This window comes from Culicoides brevitarsis, chromosome 3 (assembly GCF_036172545.1).
Source record: "Culicoides brevitarsis isolate CSIRO-B50_1 chromosome 3, AGI_CSIRO_Cbre_v1, whole genome shotgun sequence".
Taxonomy (NCBI): Eukaryota; Metazoa; Arthropoda; class Insecta; order Diptera; family Ceratopogonidae; genus Culicoides; species Culicoides brevitarsis.
The window spans coordinates 35,855,561-35,865,718 of NC_087087.1; the positions used below are offsets into that span (position 1 = coordinate 35,855,561).

At 30.4% G+C, this 10,158-nt stretch overlaps 2 protein-coding genes across 2 annotated transcripts; both read left to right on the forward strand.

The window, feature by feature from the left end:
- Nucleotides 1–1,472: 1,472 nt before the first annotated feature.
- Nucleotides 1,473–4,229, forward strand: LOC134834869 (putative fatty acyl-CoA reductase CG8306). The gene is made up of 7 exons (XM_063849667.1): nucleotides 1,473–1,618; nucleotides 1,787–1,867; nucleotides 2,605–3,112; nucleotides 3,169–3,361; nucleotides 3,424–3,663; nucleotides 3,725–3,982; nucleotides 4,036–4,229. Exons 1-7 carry the CDS (start codon nucleotides 1,508–1,510, stop codon nucleotides 4,172–4,174), a joined length of 1,530 nt encoding a protein of 509 aa, XP_063705737.1. The 5' UTR covers nucleotides 1,473–1,507; the 3' UTR covers nucleotides 4,175–4,229.
- An 830-nt stretch (nucleotides 4,230–5,059) lies between these two features.
- On the forward strand, nucleotides 5,060–6,129 carry LOC134834557 (antigen 5 like allergen Cul n 1-like). The gene is made up of 3 exons (XM_063849277.1): nucleotides 5,060–5,182; nucleotides 5,239–5,624; nucleotides 5,685–6,129. Exons 2-3 carry the CDS (start codon nucleotides 5,281–5,283, stop codon nucleotides 5,938–5,940), a joined length of 600 nt encoding a protein of 199 aa, XP_063705347.1. The 5' UTR covers nucleotides 5,060–5,182; nucleotides 5,239–5,280; the 3' UTR covers nucleotides 5,941–6,129.
- The last annotated feature ends 4,029 nt before the right edge of the window (nucleotides 6,130–10,158 follow it).

Consider the following 10,158-nt stretch of genomic DNA (forward strand, 5'->3'; position numbering starts at 1 on the left):
TTTTAATTCATTCATGTTTTTGATGACGATTTTTTCTCTTCTCTTCGACCGACAGCTTGTTTGTTTTGTTTCAGAATTGAATACACGTCATGCATGTTTTAATCCTCTCCTCTCGTCTTTTATGCATTTTTATTATTATTTTCCATCTTGATCCATATTTTTGCCATTTTCTCGACGAAAGATTGACATCACTTGCAGATAAATTTTTCCGACATAGACAGAGGAATGCTTAAACATTAAACCACATTTTATTCTTTTGTGCGGAATTTTTGCGAAAATATGCATGAATGATGATAGTTTCTCAGTAATAATAATAATAATAAAATATTGCTAGATGGAGTTTTATTTGATATTTTCTTGCGATGTGCATTTTATTGCATGTTGCTTGAATGATGATGACGTGAGTGAAGCCAACGGAGCATCGGAAGTGTCTTGTTCAAATATATATTTATCCAACTTTTCTCATATATTTTATCTTCAAAGTAGGGCAACTATAATATTTGATTTGCTCCTTTGCATGTGTAAGCACTTTTGACCACGTTCGAAGGAAAATTGCTCCCCTTGCTACAACTACAACGACACGTGTAGGTTAGCAAATTCAAATATTAGTTATTTGAGGCAACACAAGCAAGAACAGAAAAATGATAGAAAACGATGGCAAAAATATTTCCTGTTTTGCAATAAAAATGTGTATTCTAAAAAAATCGAATATTGAAAAAAAATTTCCAATGACAATATATAACAATAGAAGAAATTGATATTTAAGTTTGTTATTTATTTCCTGTTGAAATTTTTCTTAATATTTATAAAATAACTTTTCGAACAACGTTCCAACGTTGTTTAAAAAAAAATACTTCAATGTCCATTGAATGATAAATCGAGCAAAATAAAATGTAAAAGAGCCTTTTTTTAATAATTAAAATTTCCATACAAGTAAAAACCCTTTCAAAGATCTTTGACCTGTTTTCGGACAACCGTACAAAGGAAAAATGCTTTTTGAGATCGCCTTCGGATAAAAGTTAATCGGAAACGTAAGAAAAAGCAACAAAATAAACACTTTCAACCTAAAAAGCTGATGTTCATCTATGTCTTAATGTTTTTATTGTACCTACCTTGAATCACTGCATGCCTGACATAACATCCATAGGTGATATGTTTAACAATGTGCCCTGTATTTGCTTCATTCGGATATTCAGCTACACAAAACGTCATTCACGTTGTCATTACATAAATTACAAAACAAACGAAACAAAAAAGTGTCGTACAGCGATCATATGTTATATATTTTTTTTTTGTTACTATTTGTGACGTTATTCACCCAATGATCTGTACCTGTACAAGCATTTTATGGAGTTGAGTACTGTACAGCTAAATACCATATTTCAAGCAACAACCTTAAGAAAGGTGAAGTGAGTTGATTATTAAATTATTTTTAGGTGCTCAGTTTGTGATTTGCTTGCATTGGAAACAGTCGAAATCTCTTGTGTCTTGATAGCTTTAGACAAAAATGACATCGGAAGTAGCCGAATTCTATAAAAACAAGAATGTATTCCTTACAGGAGGCAGTGGTTTTCTCGGTCTAACTTTGATCGAGAAACTATTGAGATCGTGTCCTGATGTAAGAATCATATATATATCTAAAATTAAAAAAAAAAATAATTTTTCCAAATACAATATAAATTTGGTATAAATATTGCCAAAAAAGTGTAAATTTAAAGAAAAATTAATGACACGTTTAAATCTCACTATAAAAATAAATTTAATTATAATGATCAAATTAATACAGGTTGGATACATCTACATGTTGATTCGGTCAAAGAGAGGCAAAACAGTTGAAGCACGTATGGAGCAAATAACTAAAACTCCGGTATGCTATTTTTGATTCATTCAATTTATAAATTTTGTTGTTTTGGGTTGTTACGACATTTCTAATACGAATAAAAAATTGGTACAGTAAGAGTGAAGGGTGTATGAAAGAGTTAATTTTGGGTGTTACGTAAAAAGCCGGTTATATGAAGTTTGAATAAGTTTGAGATGAATTTGTTATTCGTTAAAATTTCAATAATAAAAATGAACTTTAGAACGTTAAATATATTTGTCGAAAATGGCAAAAGTTAATGCTCCAGAACGATTTACGTGAGCAGAATTTGTTAAATTTATCTAAATTGAGCAAATTTACTTTCGAACTTAAATTAAAAGTATACAAATTGTCCATATTGCACTTTGAAATTTTAAAGTACGTCATCAAAAAAAAAAGTCCATGACGATATCTCATTAAAACTGTAGTAATATTATAACATTAATTTTAACGATAACAGTTCACACGACTTGCAATTTTATTTAATTTTATGACGACAACCTTCAAAGTCAAAATAAAAGAAACACTCATTTTTTCGCGAAATTGCGTAAATTGAACTACAATGTAGCAACAAAACAGATGCAATATATGCAAAACGTGTTTCGAAGTTCAAGGTTATTCGTGTGCGGGATGCAAATCATGAAAAGAGAAATTACTGAATGAAAAAGAGAAAACAAAAAGTCCGTTTAGTGACCTTTGTTGTGCAAGGAAATAACCTTCTTACCTTTTTTCTTTCCTTTTTAAAGCTTTTTGAACGTGTAATCAACGAACGTACAGACAAAATCTTCCGGAAAGTCATTCCTATCGTTGGTGATGTGAGCGAAAAGAATTTGGGTATTTCGCCAGCAGATCGTCAAACTCTCATTGACAATGTGCACATTGTTATCCATTCAGCAGCTTCGCTCGATTTCAATCAACCTCTCCGTACAACTGTCAACATCAATTTGCTTGGCACGCGTTACGTCATGGAGTTGTGTGATCAAATGAAATGTTTACAATCAATGGTTCATATTTCAAGTGCTTATGTCAATTCATATCTTACGGAAACAGAAGAGATTTTGTATCCGCCGCCCACAGATGCTGATGGTTTGATCGCTTTAGTCGAAAAGTCATCTGATGAGGAGTTGGCAGCAATGTTACAGAACATCTTGAAAGATCATCCGAACACGTATACGTTAACAAAACATTTGGCTGAACATGAAGTCAATAAATATATTAAAAAATTTCCGTGTGGTATCGTAAGACCAAGCATGAGTATACTCACTCAATGATTTTTTTAAAATCTTACCTAAAAAAAAATTTTTTTTCAGTAACTCCTGTATGGCTAGATCCGTTACCTGGATGGACAAACTCTAAAAATGGTCCTCAAGGTTTTCTTATGGGAGCATCGAAAGGCGTCGTACGTAGATTGCCCACAAGCAAAACCGTCATTTATGATCATATTCCTGTCGACGTTGTCGTTAATGAGGTTTTGATTACTGCTCAGCATATAAACAAGAAAAAGTAAGAGGAATTATTCAATAATCAATATTTTTTTATATGAAATCCATCATACTCTTTTGCAGAGATGGCTCATTAACAATATTTCAATGCACAAGCAGTACATGTAATCCGTTTCGCTGGGGCCTTGTTTACGATCGAATTCCTGAATTTCTACACAAAAATCCTATCAAAAGTGCTGTTTGGTATCCAAATATCAAATTTCACTCATCATTAACGATGTACCGCATTTCGGCAATTTTCTTGCATTTCTTGCCTGCAATTTTGTTAGATTTTCTATTGAAACTCAGCGGAGCACGACCGATGTAAATTTAAAACACAAAATCCCATTAATGAAAAATATAATTAATCAATTTGTTTTTGCAGTTTATTCCGTCTTCACACACATATTTGGCAATCACTCAATTTGCTTGCGAAATTTATTTTTACCGAATGGAAGCATGACAACAAAAAGACGATGGCATTGGAAGCGCAACTTTCACAAGTTGATCGTGAAATATTCTACATTGATGTGCGTTCTCTCAAATGGGATTCGTACTTTGAGCAAATGGCTAAAGGCGTATTGTTATATCTGAACAAGGAAAATCCCAAAGATTTGGCTGCTGCGAAACGCAAAGACACCATGTAAGAAATTTTTAACTCATTTTCAATTAAAAACTAAAAATTTTATATTTTAGCTTATATTACGTGCACGTTGCATTCCTTGTCATCTTCAATTGTCTGATCGGATACATGATGACAGGCTTCTTTGGATATTCTTTGGGAAAAATGATCGTTTTTTCGTTGATGTCTTATGCACTCTTCAGTTTCTTGTAAAAAAAATAAGTTATGGAAAAAGTTATGGTTATTTAACTTTTAAGGAAGTCGGGAAAAGCACAATAAATTTTAAATTTTTTAACACATCTCTGATGATATTTAACATTATACGTGAACAGTATCCATTGTTCAATTTTAAGTTATGTATTCGTTATTTGTTGGAAGAACAAGTAAATTTACATTTCTCAACTTGTTTGTCAATTAGTGTGAAAAGAACAACTTGTCTTGATAGTTTGAATATCTTGAGGTTTTGTTACTCAATTTTTGAATTAAAATTAAAATATTCTTTTTTGTGGTCACTCGCTTTTTTACCTTTTCAAGATTATTTTCAACCTCAAATTGATAAATAATCGCATCCAGATGACCAATTGATTAAATCAACTATTATACGATACGAAAAACATTTCAACTCTGCATCCCAAATTTATTTATTCATTTATTTGAATACGAGTATACAAATATTTCACTAAGTTGTATAAAGTCACGTGTGTGTATCATATATCTATCTATTGATTAATTGCTGCCATTGTATTCAATTACAAGTAAATCAAAATCCTACCGCACAGTAATTGCCTTTCCATTTGATCGAATTTTCCAATTATACATATCTGTAGTACGGTAGCTGGAACGATACAAATGATGCAATGTTGAAAACTCAATGTGAATATAAATAAATTAGGTTTGTATTGTTTAATTTTCATACGATGAGTGGTCTGATATGATAAAAATTTGCATGAGCCACTATTTGATCGTCAATTGATGATGATTTATTGAGAAAAGTTAGTAAAAATTATTTTGAAACACATTTTTACTATATCTATAAGTAGACACTTTCTGTGGAAGATGCCTCAGTTTCACGTTAAAATGATTCGTTGCTTACTTGTATTATCAATAATTTATATAAACTTGGTTCATTCGACAGACTTTTGTAATAAAAAGTTATGTAGAGTTCAAATTGAACCAGGAGTATTTCAAAATATACCACATATTGGATGTAACCATGATGGTGTAAGATTCTAAAAATTTCACAAATTTTAATTAAAATTTGAAAAAAAAAATTACAGAAATATGGTAAAAAATGCCCTGCTGATGCAAAAATCCTACCAATGTCAACGAAACGCAAAAATCTGATTCTTCGATTACATAATCGCTTACGAAATAAAGTTGCACTTGGTCAATTGTCAGGATATCCAAAAGCTGTTCGTATGCCAATGCTACGATGGGATGATGAGCTTGCCTTTTTAGCTGAATTGAATGTCAAACAATGTGAGATGAAACATGACGAATGTCGAAATACGGATAAATTTCATTATGCTGGACAAAATTTGGCATATATTGGAGGAGGAAATTCGAATGCAGAACGAATCAAAGCTCTTGTTCGAAAATGGTTTGAAGAATATAAAGATGCAAATTCTTCATTCATTGATAAATACCGAAGACATCCAAATGGGTTTGTAACTTAATATCTATATTTAAAACATGATTTTTGGAATATTTTTTTTTTTCGTAGAAAGGCGATTGGTCATTTTACAGCAATGATTCAAGATCGCACGGATACCATTGGATGTGCAATTCTACGACATACAAAGAACTCGCATTTCTTTCTTGCTTGTAATTATTCCTTCACAAATATGGTAAAGGATAAAGTATATACAAAAGGACAAAAATCTTGCAGTAAGTGTCGCACTGGATGCAATGCGATCTACAAGGGTTTATGCAATCCACATGAGTATGTCAATCCCGATCCAGATGAAGATCTTGATTGATAAGTAGAATATGAAACGAAGGCGAAATCTTGTCTAGACATACAACGTTACCGTAATTGGATCCTTTCACAGAACGTATTGCAGTCAAATAGTTGAGAAAATTTAACAAAGTGCACACTATTTATACGCTAAATTTATATAAATTTTATATCTTCTGCAATAAATTTTGTCACCATATTCGAAAATTCATTTGATATGGTGTCGTAATTTTATCTTGTTCATAGAGCATGCGGATAAAATGATGACACAGTGAGTAGTTTTGGTACAAACTGAATCATTTTTTATCTTTAGTAAAGGATCCTAAAAATTTTTAAATTTGTTAAAAAAAAATAGAAAAATGTCAAAAATTGATGAATTTTAATTTCAGATCTAAAATTTTAAAAATTTCTCATTATGAGCCCATTGTGCGAAAACCAAACTTAAATACATCTGAGATGATACAACATTCAGGATATAATAAACAGCGGTTAGCATATTTCTGCCAGAAAAACACGGTATGCGTTAAAATTAGAACGGGAACGATGTTGATAGTATAGTGTAAATATATTTATAGCACAAAGCGCATAACATACATGTTATAGAGCACCATAAACCGAACGAGATAAAGAGTGTATAAAAGGTTTATTTTTGCATAAATTTTTGATGATGAGCAACAAACACGACGAAAATTTCATGTACACCCGCACATGAGTGAAATAAATTATGATTTACTTTAAATGAGTCTCGTGGTTTGTTCACGTCAAAGTAAGTTGTCTTTTATGAAGAAGATAAATGTTTGGGGTTGTTTGCTATGCTATGTCAGCCAAGGAGATTAAGACATGTTTGCGAAAATGAGTAAATCGATAAATTTCACCCCTTTTTTGCGCGAAAGAGAATTGAAATATCAACAGTAACGAAACTCATTACTTTAATTGCATTATTATATTGATCGATAGGCCCTAATGGATACAATTAATTTATTTTATTCACCGCCATGCACATGCAGGATCTGAACCACGTCTGACTCGAATATTTTTCCACAATCTAGACACATATTTACACATTTTCATGTTGATTTATGATGATGAATGAACAACAGCCGACGTGTGTGTTTGTTAAAGTGCTTCAGTGAAACATTTTGATTTGTTTGGACTGTTCACTGTGTTGGCTATGTAAAACAAACTTCAGTAATGGGCAGGAAAACCCATTAAAAATTTTGTGTCTTGTTCAATTAGATAGTTTTAAAACTAAAAAAAAATAACAGAAACTTGAGTTTTATGAACAGTGATTTTTATTTTCACATAGTACAACAATAAAAATCAAATTACAGTGCCCCATGGGAATGAAATATCTCTCGAACGTGTGTCGGATGTATTAGGAAAAAATTGCTTATGAAGGTGTTTTCCTTCGCAAAAAAAGACAGACATGAACAACGTCATCATTATTATTATGTCTACCTTTATTTTTGTTTAAATCAACAAAATAAATTACATTTGCTACTTATGGCAAGGGTCATTTCTCCGTTTGCTTTCCTATAGGTACTAAAAGAAAGAAATGGGGTAAATGATACAAAAATATCGTGTTTTATTGTAGCCACTTGACACAGAATTGCATTTATAAATGTTTTGCTTGGCAGGTATTTGCCTTACGTGCGTCGTCGTTGCTGAAACACTCATCGAAAGAAGAAGGAGAATCGTAAATGTTATGTCACCTCGAAGCAATAAAAGTGTCAATTAAAATTGATTTATACAATGATCCTGTCTATTATGGCGATGTTTTACTGCCAAGAAATAGATATTTTTTCAACAATTTCCGTTTTTACGATTCTATCGAAATTATTATATCGGTAACAACTCGAGACACACCATTTTATATGAAAAGGAATCAATTAAAGGAACTTTGCTCTTTATGAATTTCTTGTTGCAAAAGTTATTTACATCAGTTCAGAGGTAAATTGAAAAGAAACTTTGCAGAGCAACCTGTCAAATTTGCTGTTCGTTTTGCAGTTTGGAACAACTTTAAATGGCAAAATTATCAAATTATAATAAAAATTTTAATTCAAAAATAAAAGTTGAGAATGGATTATGCTGTCAAAGTGATTGAAATGCTTGATAAGACAATTAAAGAACCAAAATAAAAATTCTTAAGCTTTAAAATTGAAAGATATGAAAAAACGTAATTTTTATCTTGAAAGCTTATTTGATGTTTCTAAAGCTTGAAATTGAATAAAAAGTATGGAAAATGTCTTTGGACCATCAAATGGGCTCACAAAATGAAAATTACGTATTTTTATTTTCAAGCTTGAGAACCATCAAATGGGCCTTCAAAATAAAATTTACGTATTTTTTTACGTAAAAATTACGTATTTTTTATTTTTCAATTTTCAACCTTAAAAGCCATCAAAAAGACTTCCAAATACATTTTCCATAACTTTTGATCAATTTGAAGCTTCAAAACCATCAAATGGGCTCTCAAAATAAAAATTACGTATTTTTTACGTAAAAATTACGTATTTTTTATTTTTCAATTTTCAAGCTTAAGAGCCATCAAAAAGACTTCCAAATATATTTTCCATAACTTTTGATCAATTTGAAGCTTCAAAACCATCAAATGGGCTCTCAAAATGAAAATTACGTATTTTTTATTTTCAAGCTTGAGAACCATCAAATGGGCCTTCAAAATAAAATTTACGTATTTTTTACGTAAAAATTACGTATTTTTTATTTTTCAATTTTCAACCTTAAGAGCCATCAAAAAGACTTCCAAATACATTTTCCATAACTTTTGATCAATTTGAAGCTTCAAAACCATCAAATGGGCTCTCAAAATAAAAATTACGTATTTTTTACGTAAAAATTACCCATCAAAAAGACTTCCAAATATATTTTCCATAACTTTTGATATATTTTCCATAACTTTTGATCAATTTGAAGCTTCAAAACCATCAAATGGGCTCTCAAAATGAAAATTACGTATTTTTATTTTCAAGCTTGAAAACCATCAAATGGGCTCACAAAATGAAAATTACGTAATTTTTACGTAATTTTTTATTTTTCAATTTTCAAGCCTAAGAGCCATCAAAAAGACTTCCAAATACATTTTCTATAGTTATTGATCATTTTCAAGTTTGAAACCCATCAAATGGGCTCTCAAAATGAAAATTACGTATTTTTTACGTATTTTTTATTTTTCAATTTTCAAGCTTAAGAGCCATCAAAAAGACTTCCAAATATATTTTCCATAACTTTTGATCAATTTGAAGCTTCAAAACCATCAAATGGGCTCTCAAAATAAAAATTACGTATTTTTTACGTAAAAATTACGTATTTTTTATTTTTCAATTTTCAAGCTTAAGAGCCATCAAAAAGACTTCCAAATATATTTTCCATAACTTTTGATCAATTTGAAGCTTCAAAACCATCAAATGGGCTCTCAAAATGAAAATTACGTATTTTTATTTTCAAGCTTGACAACCATCAAATGGGCTCTCAAAATAAAATTTACGTATTTTTTCACGTAAAAATTACGTATTTTTTATTTTTCAATATTCAAGCTTCAGAACCATCCAAAAGACTTCCAAATACATTTTCCATAACTTTTGATCAATTTGAAGCTTCAAAACCATCAAATGGGCTCTCAAAATAAAAATTACGTAAAAATTACGTATTTTTTACGTAAAAATTACGTATTTTTTATTTTTCAATTTTCAAGCTTAAGAGCCATCAAAAAGACTTCCAAATATATTTTCCATAACTTTTGATCAATTTGAAGCTTCAAAACCATCAAATGGGCTCTCAAAATGAAAATTACGTATTTTTATTTTCAAGCTTGACAACCATCAAATGGGCTCTCAAAATAAAATTTACGTATTTTTTCACGTAAAAATTACGTATTTTTTATTTTTCAATTTTCAAGCTTAAGAGCCATCAAAAAGACTTCCAAATATATTTTCCATAACTTTTGATCTATTTGAAGCTTCAAAACCATCAAATGGGCTCTCAAAATGAAAATTACGTATTTTTATTTTCAAGCTTGAGAACCATCAAATGGGCCTTCAAAATAAAATTTACGTATTTTTACGTAAAAATTACGTATTTTTTATTTTTCAATTTTCAACCTTAAGAGCCATCAAAAAGACTTCCAAATATATTTTCCATAACATTTGATCAATTTGAAGCTTCAAAACCATCAAATGGGCTCTCAAAATGAAAATAACGTATTTTTATTTTCAAGCTTGAC